This window comes from Lissotriton vulgaris, chromosome 6, assembly GCF_964263255.1.
Source record: "Lissotriton vulgaris chromosome 6, aLisVul1.2, whole genome shotgun sequence".
Lineage (NCBI taxonomy): Eukaryota > Metazoa > Chordata > Amphibia > Caudata > Salamandridae > Lissotriton > Lissotriton vulgaris.
Window position 1 is genome coordinate 1114095526 of NC_141694.1, and position 18796 is coordinate 1114114321.

The 18796-nt window shown below is 49.0% G+C and overlaps 1 protein-coding gene across 2 annotated transcripts in view; it reads right to left on the reverse strand.

The window, feature by feature from the left end:
* The window catches only part of GINS1 (GINS complex subunit 1), a 344403-nt gene that overhangs the window by 66416 nt on the left and 259191 nt on the right, over positions 1-18796 (reverse strand). For both annotated transcript variants that reach the window (XM_086927200.1, XM_086927199.1), the window contains exon 5: positions 864-980. In XM_086927200.1, coding sequence (XP_086783326.1) covers positions 864-980 — 117 coding nt within the window. The remainder of the gene's footprint in view (positions 1-863; positions 981-18796) is intronic.

Genomic DNA, 18796 nt, shown 5'->3' on the forward strand with positions numbered 1-18796 from the left:
GCCTAGTGTCAGAGGCATGCACGTTTGTTTTCCATCACAGCAAATACAATCTTGCAACAGTTATACTTTTGTCCGTGATCCTGTGTGTGCTAGGAAGCACTTGGGAAAGTGGAGAAAGAGTGTGAGAGCGTGAGTGTGTGAGTATCCCAGCCTATCATACCATTATCTTTAAAGATGTGCATACGTAATAACCACATCTAAAGAATGTATCAAAGCTCTATTAAAACTATGGACATAAATATAATGAACAAAAACACTCAGTCAGAGGCAAATGACGCAAATATTACACATGGCACAACTTCAGGCGGAGTGAGTTATACGGGTCAGTGAGCTGAATTCCACTGATGAAATCTGTCCGACTGGCATGTCTGAATTATGATAGTGTTAAATTCCAGTAACTTACATTTGCATAATTACACAAAATTCAACAAAAATTAAGCAATATCACGTGAAATGCAAACATGACATTTAACACTATATTTTAGCGTGAAACGCATCCTCACATTGACTTTGGATGCAAGGATGCATATTGCATAAAACAAAGTACATAGAATACAAGTGCTGTGAATAATAGACACATATTTTATGGTCGTTCATGTTGTTCATGGGCTAAAATTCTGCAGTATAAATACATCATGTGGTGTAATTTCACAACTTAAAAGCGAAATTAAGCCAGTGTAACAGAACCGTTGCCTTTGCCTAATCTGAATCTTGGAGTCCAACTCAACTTTTCATCCTTTCAAGGCTGATATACTTGTCATTTACAGCTCTTTAAAATGGAGAAACCTTCATCGCAAGCAAGCACAACACAACATGCAATAAAATTCTAACAAATTAACTTTCTGAATTTCTAATGTACATACTTCAATGTAAAGGTTCTTTGGAGGTTTCATATCTTGTGTGATGTCCAGGCCCTCTTCGCCACCTAATGACCTCATATAGGTAGCGAGTGACTTCTTATATTGGTTGAACCAGTCTGTCTGTTGGCAAAAACAGAAAAAACACAAGGGTGTTTGTCAACATTTTATTACTGATTTTTTCTTCAGTGCCCACCATCCCAAGGGAGGCATTGGAGGACTTCATAAAGTGGATAATTCAACGAAATTCTAAATCACTTTTCATAGGGTGAATATAATTAACTGAACTGAAATGGACCGATTACATAATACAGTTGAAAATGAAATAATGAGTGTATGTCTGATCACACCATCCAAGGGTTGGTAATTATAGATAATACCTCCGCTTCATTGTTGGGCAGAAGTTCGGATCACTGTGCGTATTGTTTCGGTCTGTTTTGTCTTACTGAAGGACTGCTGCCATGGTGAAAAGGAGTGTGGCCGCGTATGGTGACAAGAAACTTGAGACACCCCATCGCACACACTACGTAGTGGGATGGGAAAGGTCCCTATCAATGTCCTTCAATCTCCCTACCTCAAAAACACCAGCTTGCATCCATCTTAAACTCCCCATAGTAAGTTCTGCAGGTTTTAAACGTTTGTGCCTCAGCATACATAACATCACACTTGAGGGTTTTCTGAGACAGGAATGAGACACAGAAGTTGACTTTTTGGTCTGGAGGGGGCACACCACGTGCACCAATCTTTTTAGTTATGGGACTACCGTCAGCTCACTGAAGGACTAGCAGAGGTGGCAGCCCCACAGATTATAGATGCAGGGCAGGCCTTTTTACCTGTTGTCAGAAGAGAAGGATTGCCTTTTGGCCCTCTCCTGTGTTTACATTAGTTTATGAATGCTAAATAACCCAGTTAAATAATTAACTGAAGTTACTTACCTTTGGTAACGTTCTTTCTGGTAGAGACTATCCAGGCGCAGATTCCTCACTTTATGAATATTCCTCAGGCATCAGACTGGACCCAGATTTTTTGTTAGTAGTACCTCTACAGGCTGGAAGGTGGCGCAGTGCACCTCTGCACTGACGCCCTTCCACTCCAGAAAGGAAATGAAAGGAGTATAGAGGCGCTACTCCTGGGCACTGATGCCAGTTGCTTTCGAGACTGCCTGCGCCGCCACAAATGGGGCCCCAAAAGCAAGTGGTACAACAGGGCGCAGATTCCTAGATGTGGGATCCTTTTAATGGATAGAGTCCCACCACAGAAACGGGAGGATGAGAGGTTCAGCGAGGAATCTGTGGCTAGATAGACTCTATACCAGAAAGAGGATCACAAACCAGTACCTAAGGGAGGTGGGCTGTGGATGGACTCAAACCAGAGAGTCCAACAGGACTGTGCAGGCAAAGAACCCTTCTCAGTGGACTTAGCTGTCCAAACAATTCAATTCAATTCAATAAAAACTTTATTTCGGTCAGTGTGACCTTTAAAGTAAAAATACCAGTACATACAGAAAAAAAAATATATATATATAAACAGTTGATTAAACAGGAGTAGTCGTAGCATGGCACACATATTTATCACTAGAGATTGCCTAACACAATTTTAGGATGTCCTCTAGTCAGTTTACTTCGCCAGAAAAAATGGTTGCTTCGGGTATAACAGTGGATTCGTCAGTACTCACATATGAAAGTGCATAGTGCAAAATGAATAAATGATTTAAAAAGATCAATTTACCCTAAAACATAGTCTCAGATACTACATAACAAGGATTTAATTAAAACAGTTCATATCGGGGAGGAGCTACGCGGGCATCCAAGATGGTCGCGTGAGCAGAGAGCTCCCGAGACCCGCGCCGCCCTTCTTCATCTATCCTACACTTATCCTGATCATTTCGACGGGCTTTTGAAGCACTATCCTTACTGATGCTGGCGATCCTTTTTTGGTCGAAATCGGACCTTGGGGACCATTTTTCTGTCGTCTTCAACTTTCTGGCCTGCCCACGGGCGCGACCGGGGACTCGGCTGCCTACTGTGGCCGACCCGTAATTCAACAACAACGGCTGCCTGGCATCTGGCCCACCGGAGGTGTACTGCTTTCGCTTTCGGTTTCCTGCCTCATTGTCTCTGTCTCCTCCTACTCTGCCCTCGCCTGCTGCCTTCACGGTCCACACTTTCCATCATTGGACTGGCAAGGAGGCCGCGATACTCCCTCTTGACTTGCACATCGGAGTTTCTGAATTTTTCCTCCGTCTCACAGCTTCTCCTGGCCACTCGGCCGACATCGAATGTGACATGGCAACGAAAGCTGAGGCCGAAAAACGCAGGAAGGCTGCAACCCGGGGGGGGGGGGGGTCGATCCAGTCCAACATGATCGAACGCTACACCCAGCCGAGAGGCTCCCCCGGTGTTACAAGCGTGGGCGCTGAAGGACCTCAAACGGATATGCCGTCCTCTTCGGAAGTATCGCTCCAAGATCTGTTGGCTGCCATTTCTGGACTTAAGGCCGATATGAGTCAGCAATACGAAGCCATCGTGTCCAAAATAGACACGGTGGCTGTGGATGTTACTCTTATTCGGGCCGACTTAGCCAAAACAAATGAGCGGGTGAAGGCATTAGATCTTAAGGCGTCGAGTCTGGTGACGGACATGGCGGAGGCACAGTCTGAGATTGGGAATCTGCGTGCCTCGCACGATCTACTGCTCAAGCGTATGGAGGACTATGACAACAGGGCCAGGCGAAACAACATACGCCTAGTCGGAGTGCCGGAATGTGATGGTGCTGCCTCGATCGACTTATTGGTCGAGGAACTTATCGTTGCCAAACTTGCTCCGGTTGGACTCAGTAAGTTCTTTGCCGTAGAGCGCGCCTATCGTTTTCCAGGAGGACAAGTGAAACCAGGAGGCCCGCCGAGGCCTATCATCGCAAGACTATTTCATTATCGAGACAGGGACGCTATCCTCCAGGCCGCCCGTAAACACGGCCCGTTGAAGTATGACAACAATTCTGTCTCCATCTATCCTGATTTCACTCCCCAAGTGCAGCGACAACGATCGGGGTTCCTTGGTGTGAAGCGTCGCCTGAGAGAACGGGGACTGAAGTACGCCATGTTGTTCCCAGCCCGACTACGGATTGAATTTAGAGAACGTGCCTACTTTTTTGATCAACCGGAGCGTGCTGCCGACTGGTTGGACTTGTTGCCGACAGATGACTCTGGGAGCGGAGGCCCTGGTGGTGCGGAAGGTGGTGCAACGGCCCAGGAGTAATATGGGGCCCCGGAGGTCCGGACTGAGACTACGTATTGTACTGAGTAAACTAACTGTGTGCTTTATGGTTTTGCCCGTGGCGGTGTGGGAACGGGTGATTTCTCCCTTCCTCCTCGGGGGGTTCTTTGTGTAGATAAGATGGGGCGACAGGCACACTGCAGTTGGGGGTGGCTTTTTAGTCAGCAGGGGTGCAGGGAGGGGGGTGTTGTAACGGGTTTCTGTTGGGGGGTTGGTTCTTGGGGACTTGGTTGTGTTTTGTTCAGTTTGTTATGTCTCTGTTTTCATGGTATTTCACAGTCTGCAATCACTCTGAACTTGGGGTTGTGGAGGGGGAGGGGGGTGGAATGTAGTTGTCGTAATGGGGGGGGGGGTGAAATGCGGGTTCTTTCTTGGAACGTAAACGGGTTGGGTGATAGGATCAAGCGGGGCATTGTACTACAATTCTTGATGCGCCATGCCCCTGATGTTGTGTTCTTACAGGAGACCCACTTAATTGGAAATGCTTGTAAAGCCCTCGACCGCCGGGGCTATCGCCTGGTTGCACATGCTGGTTTCACTTCTGGGTCCCGGGGTGTGGGTATCATGGTGAAGTCTTCCCTTGCTCTCGCTATTGACGAGCTTATCCTTGACGACCGTGGGCGGTACGCTGCTGTTTCTGGGAGGTGGGAGGGTAAACAGATTGTGCTGGTTGTTGTCTATATTCCCCCAGGACTGCAGGCTACCAACTATGCCGATCTTGGCAGGACTCTCCTTGGTCTTCCGGATGGACTGTTAATCCTGGGCGGGGTCTTCAATTCTGTTATGTCTGGTGAATGTGATCGACTTCCCCCTAGGGTCCTGCTTCCGTCCCAGATGTGGCTCAGTGAGATGGCTGACACTTTTGGCTTAGTGGATGTTTGGCGCTCATTACACCCCACACTCCAGCACTACACTTTTCACTCTGGTGCGCATGGCAGCCTCTCCCGTATTGATTATTTCTTTATGTTAGCCTCCACTCTGTCCACCGTTCGGGAGGTACGACATCTTCCCCGGGGTATTTCGGACCATTCCCCCTTGCTGCTTAGGATTACTGTGGGTGGTCTACTTGGCAACAGGGTCCCCCCGATTCCTTCCTGGCATTTCCGAAGCCCCCGGCTCCGTTCAGATTTGGTTAAGGCAATTGATTGCTACTTCGACGAGAATGTGGGCTCGGTCACTTCCCCCACTGTTCTCTGGGAGGCCTTCAAGACGGTTATCAGGGGTTCTGCCCTATCACTCATTGCTGCAGAGCGTAGGGTAAAGAGGGAGGCTGTTCTGGCTCTTGAAACTGAGATTACTGCGCTTGAAAGTGAGTTGGGTGGGAATGACACGCCTGCATTGTTGCACACTCTGGAGCTAAAACAAGCTGACTATAAAGCTTGTGTCACGGATGCTGCTAAACTGATGCGATCGAATCAATTAGGCCGACTGTATGATGTGGGCGACAAGGCTAGCAAGCTCCTGGCGTGGCTGGATAAGGCTGAGCGAGCGAGTCGTGTTGTGCCTGTCATTGTTCGCGAGTCTGGTGAGAGTGTCTCTGATCCTGGTGAAATTGTGGATTGCTTTGTGGACCACTTCCGGAAGGTATATACGCCCGTTAGTGATCGGGATGAGGCCGATTCCAGGCTACTGTTGCGAGACATTGCCCTGCCTACTGTTTCGGATGAGGATGGCCTTGTCTTGGAGGCCCCTTTTACCGTTGATGAGATTGCCCTTGCTATCCGATCCTTGCGCTCGGGAAAGGCGATGGGCCCAAATGGACTGCCCATTGAACTCTACAAACTTTGTCCGGACAAGATGGCCGCCCACCTGCGCCACATGTTTCTCGAGGCGGTTGAGGCTGGCAGCCTCCCCCTCGAGCAGCGCCTTGCTACCATAGTGGTCATTTATAAGGACGGCAAGCCTCGTGACCGCTGCGCCTCATACCGCCCCATCTCTCTCCTTAACGCGGAACCCAAAATCCTGGCCAAGGTTCTGGCCAATCGGCTGCTTAAGGTGATTTGCGACCTGATCCACCCGGATCAATCCGGTTTCATCCCACACAGGAACACTGCCCTTAATCTGCGAAGGCTCCACAGTGTTCTCGCGAGAGCTCCAATTCTCGCCGAGCCGGCTGTGGTTGCCTCTTTGGACGCCACGATGGCTTTCGACACTATCGAATGGCCCTATCTCTGGGCGGCTCTCGCTAAATTTGGCTTTGGCCCTAATTTTATCGCATGGGTCAGGCTCCTTTACGAACGGCCATTGGCTCAGGTCGTGGTAAATGGTAGATGCTCTGATCCCTTCCCTTTAGGCTGTAGTACGCGCCAGGGCTGTCCGCTCTCCCCGCTTCTATTCGCGCTGGCGCTCGAGCCCCTTGCCGCGTGGCTCCGGTGGGAACCTTCCATTAAGGGGATCAGGTGGTCTCCTGACCTCGAGGATCGTGTCTCCTTGTACGCTGATGATATCCTTCTTTATCTCACATCCCCTCAAAAGTCGCTTAACGTTCTCTTTGACGTTCTCACGTCCTTCGGTAAGAACTCGGGACTAGTCATTAACTGGACTAAGTCCTGTGTCTACGTCATAGCCGGGACTCTGCCGCCTCTACCTCGCAGGTTTCCCATACTGGTAGCGACCGACGGCTTTAAGTATTTGGGGATTTATGTCTCCATGACCTCTTCTGTCCGCTATGAGCGGAACTTGTATGCTCCGCTCCGTAGACTCAAGCAAGACGTTCGACGGTGGCGTGAATTGCCCTTATCCCCATTGGGCCGAGCGGCACTCTTCAAAATGATGTCGCTCCCCCGATTTCTCTACGCCCTGCAGAATTTTTTCGACCCTGTCCCTGCTCGCTACTTCCGTGAGGTTGAGAGTTTGCAGCGACAACTGATTTGGGATGGCCGTGCCCGCATTGCCCTGTCCAAGCTCACCCTCTCATGGTATGATGGTGGTATCGCGTTGCCGGATATTAGACGATACTACTGGGCCTCTCACCTGAGCGCTGTCAACCATGCGACATACGCCCCGGACCCTGCTCCTGCCTTTGCCTTGGATAAACTATTGTTACCCGGAGGCAACTTTAATAGGGCTCTGTATTCTAGGGCACCCTTCCGACTCCTCACGGGCCCGACGAAATGTGCGGTGCGGGCGTGGAGGGATGCCACTGTGGCCACGGGCTGGGGTGGTAGGCTAACGCGTATGACGCCATTGTATGATTCGGATCGATTGGGCAATCTGTGGAAGACGAAAGGATTTGAGAAGTGGGACATGATTGGGATCAGTACGGTGGAGGATCTATGGGCACGGGGCGCGGTTAAATCCTTCGAGTTACTGAAACTGGAATACCGGCTTGATGATAGAGAGCACTTCCGGTACATGCAGGTGAGGCATGCCTTGTCCTCCGTCTTTCCATCTGGTACCGACATACCGCAGTCCTCCCCTTTGGAGGATCGGGTTCTAGACGGCCACGTCCCCGATAGCACTATCTCCTTGATATACAAAAAGCTTGTCAACAACAGGGCTGACCAACTTGAGAAGCTTCGCGCTTCCTGGACGGCTGACTGACTCGAACTAGACGACGAGGACTGGCAGTCAGCTGTATCCTCCCCTAAAGAGGTGGCTATTCCGGCTCGGCTTCGCTTTGTCCAGTTGAAGATCCTCCACCGTGTGTATCTGGCTGGAATGCGTCTGGTGCGAATGGGTTTGGTTTCGGATGGACGATGTAGGCGTGGGTGTGGGATGGATGGCACCTTCCTTCATGTTCTGTGGGAATGCCCGATGATTGCAGCTTTTTGGTCTAGAGTGCATGATGTTATGGGTCGTGTCACCGGGATCCCACTCCTTCCTGAAGCACGGCGTTGTCTGTTAAATGTGTGGGAACCGTCTGATTGTAATGCTGCCCAGACACTTTGGGTTACCCTGGGCAACATGGTCGCAAAGAGAGATATAGCGCAGCTCTGGGGCTCCCCTAGGTTACCATTGCTCAGTGCCTGGAAAGAGAACATGGACTGGTGCATGTTCAGGGAAAAAACTGTGTATGAGGCGCGGGGGCGTCCAAGGAAATGGTCCAGGGTCTGGGCTCAGTGGAATTCGTATCGTGGAGATATTTGCTCTCCTCCATTGGACTATGAGGTTCCTCTCCCCTCCTCTCCATGATTTACGTTCCTTCTCCAATTCCCACCACACGCTTTGTTCTCCTCTCGTGCCCGCCCCCCCCTCGCCATACGTCCTTCTTTACTTGTTCACCTTCCCCCCCCACCTCCAGCAACCCTTGCCACTATGATACCATGTGTTTGTGTGTTGTTGTTCCTTTCGACAAAAACATAAAATTAAACCTTTCTTATCCTATTTATATGGTGCTATGTTCTATCCGATAATGTGGACTCGAGAGATTGCTTTAACAACGTACTGTCTCCTAATCTACTTTTTAATCATTCTGCTTATGTCATAGCGGCCGGCCCCGCGGGGTTGTAGGCAGACGCTGTGTATTGTGCATTTATAAATAAAGGTTTAAAAAAAAAAAAACAGTTCATATCCCTACTCAACTTTGAGGCTAAATTGCTGGCCACGGCATTGGCGAATCGCCTCCTCCCGTATGTGGCTGATCTAGTACACCCAGATCAGGCGGGCTTCATGCCGCATAGGGCGACACGACACAACATCAGGCGAGCGCAGACGGCCATTGACGACATAGGGGCCTCTGGGGAGCGGGCGGCCTTATTGTTAGCAGACATCGACAGGGCATTTGACTCGGTCAGCTTGGCATTCCTATTTGCTCTCCTACCTCGCCTCAACCTAGGCCCGGTGTTTATCTCGTATGTCAAACTGCTATACACAGATATAACTGCATCCGTGCGGGTGTCCGGGGCGATCTCGGAGAAATTCTCGGTTGGCCGGGGGACCCGGCAGGGGTGCCCATTGTCCCCTTACCTCTTTGCGTTGGCCATGGAGCACCTGGCCTCTTGGGTGCGTATCGACGCGCAGCTTTGCGGCTTTGTGTGGGGTTGGGGACTCTCCGATAGAATCGCACTCTATGCGGATGATGTTCTCTTCTTCCTTACAGATCTTAACCGGTCCGGCCCCCGTATCCTGGAGATTATGCGCATATTTGGTGAGGTGTCGGGGCTCTTTCTCAACCCGCGTAAGTCAACCCTTTGGGTGCTGGGCGGGGGAGCAGGTGTATACCCCTGGGCGTCGGCCTTGCAGGTGGCAGTTGGGGGACTGAAATATATGGGAGTCTTCCTGTCCCAATCCGCTGACATAGCGTGGGAGCGCAACGTGTTGCCGGCATGGGAGAAGGTTCAGGCAGACATCAAGACGTGTTCCTGGATGCCTCTTACTATCTTTGGTAGGTCTGCAATTTTCAAAATGGTCGCACTCCCGCGCATGTTGTACCAATTGCAGAATCACCCGCATAGGATTGAGCCACAGTGGTTTCGTCGGGTCAACTCGGTGTTGGGCCGTTTCCTGTGGGCTGGGGGCGCCGCAGGGTGACACCACGGGCATGTTTCCTGTCCACGTATTGTGGGGGTCTGGCCACATCGGATCTCTTGTCCTACTATTAGGCCTCCCACCTCTTAGTTCTTAAAGAATGGAGGTTTGGAGATAGAGGAGACCTTGCATACGCCCTCGAGCGCTCGTTGATGGGAGACACCACATTACACACACTACAGTACCCGGCCAGGCAGCGGAGGGGGCTGCCTCGGGCCACACAGGTGGTATTCATGATCTGGCGCCAAGCGCTGCGTCGCATGGGCTGGTGGGGTACAGCGGAGACCCCACTGTGGAAGAACGGACTACTTCCCGCTTTGTCCTCGCTGACGGGGTTTGGGGCTGGGATTCAATTGGAATCTCTTCACTTGGACACGTTCTGACCGGGGTCACTCTCAAGTCCTTCCAGGACCTTAGCACGGAATTCCATATGCCCAAGTCCCAATTCTTCAAGTACTTACAATTTCGCCACGCGCTTGCACCTAGTTTGGTTGGCTTGGAACAACTACCAGAGTTAAGCCCAGTAGAAGCAAAAATCTTCATGGGGGACCTTGGGGACAAGAAGGTGTCCCGAATCTATCAAACCCTAGTCACTCATTGCTCCGCTTCTTTACTCCCGTTGAAAGACACCTGGGAAAAGGATGTAAGCCCCTTGGACGAGGACGACTGGAGGGAGGCCTTGGAGTCCCCACGTGGGGCTGCAATCGCAGTGCGACTCCGATTAATCCAGTTTAAATATTTGCACAGGGCATACTATACCCGGGAGAGATTGTGGAAGGCGGGCCTGATTGCATCCCCAGAGTGCCTGCGCTGTGGGACTGAGAGAGGAACGCTGTTGCATACGGTGTGGTCTTGTGTTGGTCTGACCCGGTTCTGGAATGGGGTTTAGAGCTGTTTGTCGGAGGTACTGGGATGGGATCTCCCCCGCACTCCCCGGCTGGGACTTCTACATGTTTTGGAGAATGTGGGTGGGAACATCTACAAGCGTCACCTTCTGCTGTTGGGTCTGGTGGTAGCTAAGCGGGCCCTGGCGAGGGCTTGGAAGGGTGAACGGGCTCCTCCACTGGGGGCCTGGAAGGCAGGCCTTGACTACTTCATGGGATTGGAGCGACCTGTGTTTGAGGCCAGAGGATGCCCACTGAAACATTTTAAAATCTTGAAACGGTGGGCGGATTACAGGGGCATGACTCTGGATGATGGGTTGCCTACAGTGGAGGACCTCCAGGCCTAGGGTGGCACTCGACGATTGTTGTAATATGTTCAATTGCTGGGGCTATTGTGATCACGTGCATCGGGTAAGGGTGGGATAAGGGGTGGGTAGTTGGGACACTGGGTAGTTGGGGTAGCTGGGGGGGGTAGGAGGGGTATTTCCTTTCAATGATTGGGTTGTAAGAATATCGAAACGTGCCTTGCCATTTGACAGTACCTTCCTGATGGTGGAGAACTGTATTTATGCCTTGCCTAATCAATCAATAAAATTAGTTGTGAAAAAAAAAAAGTTATGGGCATTATATGTGGCAGATATTTGTAAAAAAGTATTGCCTGCCACAATAATAAGATACCCTCATTTCGGGTTATATCACCAAGAAAAAATCATATCTAATATGACAATAAATTAATCCGAGCAAGAAACAGTACTGGCATTTAAAATTGCATAGTGCATGATAAATAAATAGTTAAAACAAATGTCTGATTAAAAAGTCAGTTTCTCCAGAGGCGTGATATCGAACACTGTATACGTAACTCAGAAACAGCTGGTCATTGTACAATAAAGCCTATGTACAGAATGGGTCCATAGATGCGTTCTTTTTACATATAGCCGGTAATATAGGGTGGACCTAAGAAAAATCCCCATTTCCTTTGTGCAGAGCTATAGTCTGTACTATTTAAGATAATTTTAAAAGTGCTCTGCGGGTGCACCACATGGAAAAAAGGAATCCTGCTACTGAGTATACTATCGGGATGCTACAATCATGTTTCAGAATCCTGAAGGCCTCAGAGAAGCTCCTGGTTCCCTAGTTTCTGCAGATCTGTACCAACCAACGCTTTCTTGTCTTATTATATTCAGGGCAACTAAAAAACACATGAAGGTCTGTCTCCGCGGGGCAATCGCATGCCGGGCATTTCAGAGGTTGCAGACCCCCCCATTTGTGTGTAAAAAAAAACGAAGAGGCAGGGACCCATATCTAAATTGTAGAAAAAGCTTTCTTGCAGCTGCCGGCTTGACATCATCCAAAGCCTGCTCAAAGCTATATCTATCTTTAATTTCTACAAAAGCTGAGGTCAACTTGCCTATTAGGGGGTTACGGTGGAGCTGTGCTAGATTGAACTCTCCATAGTGGACCTTTAATGATTTCCTTGAAAATGAGGAGCAGGCGAGCTCAGGGTCACACCAGAGATCATTCCGCCCCAGACTAACTGCCATGTGCTGTATATATGCAAGCCACAGGAGTTTACCCGCCCCCGTAGATTCATTACCTCTTAATTCCTCCCTGTATACTGCAAGTGCTGGAGTGACCAACAGACGCCACCAATATAAGAGAGGTCGGAGATTAGATTCTTCAGCGATTGCTCTTACGGCCAAATCTAACCGGAGCAGAGTGAGAGGGGTGCTCTGTGGGAGGTTGAACAACTGTCTAAGAAAGTTGTTTTCTATACGGGTGAGGCTCTCAGAGCTACAGTGGCCCCATATTTTGGCACCATATAACGCCCCTCCCCTTGCTTGAACATTATATATTTCTATAGCAGGGCTCACCAGTTTGTGGCTGGACTTGCGGAAAACCTTCATTAGGCCACCTGCCGATTGTGCAAATTTCAGAGTTGATTTTTTAATTTGCGCCCCTCAATCCATGGTCTCTGTAATGGTGATGCCAAGATAATCAAAAGAGGAAACTCTTTCGAGGGGAATACCATTTAGAGTAGGATTTGCTTGGGTACTTCTATTGGTGTTAAATGCCATGAATTTGGTTTTCTGTAGATTAATTTCTAATCCTCTCTCACTACAGAACGCTTCAAATCTATTAAGTACCCTCTGGATCCCCATGGGTGATTTGGAGACTAATGAAGTATCGTTGGCAAACATCATTGCAGGGATTTTGCGTGATGCCGATTTAGGGGCATCAAGATCTTTCTCTGCAAGCAGAAAGTCAACTAGACCATTAATATAGAGGTTGAAAAGAGTGGGGGCAAGCACACAACCCTGTGGAACACCACGGTTTATCAGGATGGGAGCTGTTAGCTTTCCCTCCTTGCCAAACCTGATATGGGCGTAATTGTCCTCGTGTAGCCGCTTTATTTCTTGGGATAGGCATAATGGAGCCCCCATCTCATGAAGAACTGTCCACAGCTTTTCTCTAGGGACCAAATCAAAAGCTGACCTCAGGTCTACAAATATTAAGTAGAGCCTGCCACCCTCCAGACACACGGTCTTCCAGTGTAATATTTTTAGCCTGAGGATTTGGTCCAATGTGGACATTTTTTCTCGAAACCTAGCCTGCAGGGGGTTGAGTATCTTCTGTTCCTCCATCCAGGTATGCAGCCTAAGCAACAACACCCACACAATTTATTTTGCGTAATGTTGATGAGGCTAATTGGCCTATAATTAGTTGGCAGCAACGGTGAACCTTTTTTATGGAAGGGGATTATTTCGGCCCCAGCCCAATTGGCAGGGATCTTCATGCCTTGGAGTATGGCGCTAAATAACACCCAAAGGTATGGAGCCTATATAGTTGGTTCGCTACAAAATAAATCCCCAGGGATCTTATCTAGTCCAGGGGCTTTGCCTAGAGCTATTTTAGAAAGAGCGCTGCTAATCTCATTTAGAGTTATACTGGGGATTTAGCCATCATTATCATTGGGGAGCTCTGTTCGAGTCAAATGATAAGACCCCACAGAGCATCCCTTGGTTGCCCCTTCTTCCAGTGTCTCTCCCCTTGAATAGAGGGCCTCAAAGTGATTCCGCCAGAACTCTGGATCCAAATTGGGCTCTATTGGTGATTTAGCACCACAGCTACCTATATTAACAGCTTTCCAAAAGGTCCTCATGTCCTTAGAACCCAGGGAACTTCTCAGGGTGTCCCACTTATCAGATTCCCACCCTTTTTGGGCCTCGGTAACTGCAGCCTTATAGGCCGTTCTTGATGATTTGATCATTTGACCATTCCCACAAAGTGCCATGGTTGGAGTATTTGAGAAAATCCTTTAAACATCTGGGACTCTCGGACCTCTTCCTGTCACCATCCTGTATCAGGAAGGTGGATGTGAATTTGGTAAAAAAACATTTTATGGGAAGGGCAAGTCTAGCCAGGGAGGAAAGGGAAATGTTGAAACCTACTGTGCGATCCCATTATATGCTATTACGTTCTACCTCACTCGAGCAATACCTTATGATTGTCACAAAGGCATTTCATAGATTTCTATTGGTAAAGTTTAGATTTAATTTGATTCATTTTTAGTTGGGCAATTATCCAACCTGGGTCAAACCAGATTTAGCCAACCCCTGCATTTGTGACCAATTTTCAACTCAAGACACAATGCCCTTTGTAATGTTTTGCGGGCTCTCCTAGGACATCAGAAAAAAATACCTGCGGCCTATTTTGAAGGAGGCTGGCTTCACGCAAGTGATGACGGCATTAGTCTTTCTCCAGTCTTTGAGCAGTGTCCACTTCACATTTTGTGTGGCTAATTTCTTAGTGGCGGCATCTAGGATTAAATTGCACAATGCCCCACGGTCTGTGATATAATGAATTTGTAATCATGTCATTTATGTGTTTTTATCCTTTTGACCTATTTTATTGCACACGCTGAAAATGGAAATGTATCAAATAATTTTATATGTGTAGAAAAATGTTTTTATGTCTTTTATGATTTTTATAAATCGAACAAAGTGTATTTGACTGACTGATTTGATTAAAGGACGATCCTTGGCCTTAATAGACAGTACCAGGGTTCTTTTGGCTTCACGGCAGTGCTCGTTATACCATGAATGAGGGATCTTCCGGTTTGGCCTGTTAATTTTTTGAGGGGGAAAAAAACGGGTCTAACGTGACTTCTCCTAGTTTGGCATAGTTCCTGGCAGCCATCTGGGGATCAATTATATCCCCATTGAGGGAAATTGAGTTAGATGCAGTCAGAAGGACCGGAATCATAGCTTCATAGAGGGCGCTAAGTTTCGCTTGTGTCTGGCTAATATCCGACCAACGTACTCTTCTCCTATAGTTTGAGAGCGTCATCAATGGAGTTATAAGTACTTGTAACACTCCCAGGGTTAAGCTCATTCAGTTCAAGTACTAGGGCATTATGGTCACTATCAAACCGTGATATAACTTTAAAATCGATTAGCCTGTGCCATGATTTAGAGTCAATTAAAATATAATCCAATAAAGAACCTCAATCTTTTCTATGGAAGGTATTATTGCAGGAAGTATCGGACGGTGTTCTACCGCTGCAAACTCTTAAAGAGTGTTTCAGGACAAGACGGTTCATCTGCATCACCAGAGAGTACCATTTTTTAACCGGCGGACACCTAGTCTCCGGGATAGCCCAATATTTGTCCTCCTCTTAAAGGCTATCATAGAACATTCCCTCAAGTGGCTCTAACTGACAATTAAAATACCCTCCTAGAATCACCCTATGTTCATCTGCAATGGTGGCTAAAAAAATAGGTCTTCCAACGTTTTTGACTTCTTACCCTGGCTAACTGGTCTGAAGTAGAGTACACGTTTAGAAGGACTATAGAGATCTTTGAAGGGAAATACAAAATGACACACAAGATATCATTAGAAGCTGTGTCAATCTGTTTGGCCGTACAGCCTAGATGTACTCCCACCCATATGCTAAGCCCACCTGATGGTCTCCCTGTTGTTGCAGGGATGCTAAAAGTGGCAAAACCCAGCTTTGAGACATCCCTTCTGGCCCACGTCTCCTGAAACATGCAGATCTCATGTTGATCAATGAAAAGGCCCCAATTGGGGTCATCCATCTTACTATTCAGACCCGCTATGTTCCCAGAAAGGACCCTTGTCTGGGCGATTAGGGCAGTCGACTTTGTTAGCCACTGCAGGGGTTAGTTGTAGTAAGGCCTTGTTTGGTCCGACATTTTCATTTAAATCAGACCCTCGGGTAAATGGAAATTTTTGGTTGCCAGTCGACACCATAACACAGCCGTCGGGGTTTGAGCCTGGGGATCCGCTCATGGTCCCACAGGGTTCTCCTTCCTCACACGGCATGCAAGGTCCTGTTGAAAAAGCCCTTGCCCTAGTTATCAGTAACGGGTGCCAGGGTTGGGCTTTGATACTTGGGGCTTGAACTTCAAGTTAATCTACGCTTTCTAGACTGCTGTACCTATTTGCTTATGGAATGTTAAAACAGGTTGCTTAGGCCAGTACTGGACCGGGAGGGTTTGCTTGCAAATGTTCGCATCACCTCTCCAGTCCCGCTCGTAGTACCTTAAATCTTGGTGAACCCTATTAGGGGGATAAAAATAACCCAGTGGGAGAACTTGGATAGTACCCAATTGTCTCCCATTGTCTCTAGCTAAGACTTCTCGGGCCATCAAGGGGTTTCTAAAATTGAGAGAGGAAAGGAAAAGGAATAATAATTAAACTCTAAAAGGAATCAAACATGTGCATACACAAGGTAGATACCGAGTACCAAGTCCAGATTTTTTAACAAATGGACATTTGAGGTGTAAGCTACAACTGAGTTACAAACTTCAGAGTAAGGCAAAGATCAAGTGATGCCTGCAAGTTAACAGCGCTCACAAAGCACAGACACAGTACCTTGCTCGTTGTTCCCAATTATATCCCGTACTTGGGAGTAAAGCGGGTGGCCCAGCCCAGCCTCCTCCGGGCCCGCCCTTGGCCTGGGCATTGCCAGGGCGCCGCCCGCGTTGGGGAAGGCGTTGCGCGCTTTTAATCGCGGGCGTCGTGGGCAGCACCTCCCCCAGGCAGCAGCAGTGTCTTCTGGGGCCTGAAGTCCCCTGGTGCAGATGCGGCAGCAAGAGTGTTGGTCTCCTGTGTCGTGGGTGGCGTTGCATGCTTTTAAGCGCGGGCGTCGTGGGCAGCACCTCCCCCAGGCAGCCGCAGTGTCTGTTGGCCCTGATGTCCCCTGGTGCAGAGGCGGCAGCAAGAGTGTTGGTTTCCAGCATCGCGGGTGGCGTTGCGCACTTTTAAGCGCAGGCGTCGTGGGCAGCCCCTCGCCCAGGCAGCAGCACTGTCTTCTGGGGCCTGAAGTCCCCTGGTGCAGAGGCGGCAGCAAGAGTGTTGGTTTCCTGTCAACGCGTTTTGGCCCCCAATTTCTTCCGGGACTCCTCAGGACACGGGTAAATGAACGAACTAGGGGTGCGCCACTAATGGCTATATTCTAAACTCGGGGTATCCCTTCTTCTGACAAATGAACTGCATCATAGGGTTAAAAGACCTTTCCTTATTTTAGTTTACTCTCTCTTCACCAGAGGGTCTTTATGTACGCTCACTTCCTTAAGCAGAACGAGCCTTGCTCAAAATACTGGTATTTAACATTCAATAAGAAACGCTTCCGTAACATTGCCAGTGTCGGCGTTTCAACCCGCAATAAATCCTTGCATGCGCGGTCTTCCTCACATTGTACGATTCCCGCTCAAACTATGGCTACAGATCATGTAGCGGAATAACGGCTCTGTAACTTCATCCGCATAGGCGTATCTAGTAATCGAACACCAACTACTGTTTCTTACAGATATATCATTACCGAAGGTAAGTAACTTGTTCATCTGAAAGAAACAGGTTAGTGTTAGATTCCTTACCTTAGAATAGATACCCCAGCAATACCAACCCAGATGGTGGGTCTACGAACCAAGATCACACCAGAAAGTCCTGGAGAACAGAACGGCCGAAAAAGCCATCTCTCCGGACTTGGCTGTCCAGGCAGTAGTGTCTAGCAAACGTGTGCAGCGATGCCCACGTAGCTGCTTGACAGATGTCCTGCAAGGAGACTCCGTTACCCAGGGCAGTAGGAGCTGCCGTGGCCCGAGTGGAATGGACGCGCAGCCCAACTGGAGGCTCCTTTTTCGCCAAGGAGTAGCAAACCTTGATGCAAAAGACGACCCGCCGAGAGATGGTCCGCTTGTGCACCCCCGTCACTTCTTTGCGCCCACATAACCAACAAAGAGCTGGTCGTCCACCCGGAATTGACGTGTGCGGTCCAGATAGAATGAGAGTGCACATTTTGGGTTCAGACGGTGGAGCCTCTCTTCCACTTTCGAGGGATGCGGATAGAAGGTGGGCAAGGTGATGGACTGCCCGATGTGAAAGGCTGTGACCACCTTGGGCAGGAAAGAAGGACGAGCCCTTAGAACAACCTTGTCCGGATGGACAGAAAGGAAAGGAGGATTAGAAGATAGAGCCTGGAGCTCACTCACTTTCCTGGCAGAGGTGATGGCAACCAGGAATGCCGTCTTAGGAGTCAGAAGACGAAGAGGACAGTTATGAAGTGGCTCAAAAGGAGCGCACATCAGATACGTTAGAACAAGATTCAAGTCCCACTGAGGCATCACAAAGGGAACAGGAGGAAACATGTGCGTGATGCCTTTCATGAATCTATTTACAACAGGGGACTTGAAAAGAGAAGGTTGATCAGTAAGCCTTAAGAAGGCTGAAATGGCAGAGGTAGCCCTTGACAGTGCCCAGAGCAGAGCCCTGCTGGGCAAGAGACAGAAGGAAGAGGAGAACCTCTGAAAGGGGGGCGGAGAGTGGATCCACAGCCTTTGCTGTGCACCATGCCACAAACTTGTTCTAGCTGCAGGCGTATACCATTTTCGTGGAGGGACGCCAGGCTGCCAGAATCACATTGCAAACTTAAGGAGGCAAGTCAAATGGCCTCAACTGCCGCCGCTCAATCTCAACACATGTAGGTAGAGACTGGACAGGTTCGGGTGGAGGACCGTCTCCTGCTGCTGCGACAGAAGATCCTCCTGAAGAAGCAGACGGATTGGGGATCGACTGACATGCTGAGTAGCTCGGGATACCAGTATCTTCGTGCCCAGTCCGGAACCAAAAGGATGACTTGGGCCCTGTCTCGCCTGATCTTCTTCAGCACTCTGGGCAGTAGTGGTATAGGCAGAAAGGCATACAACAGACCGCAGCTCCACTCGCGACGAAAAGCGTCACCGAGCGAGTGCCGCCTTGGAAATTTCAACGCACAGAACTGATGACATTG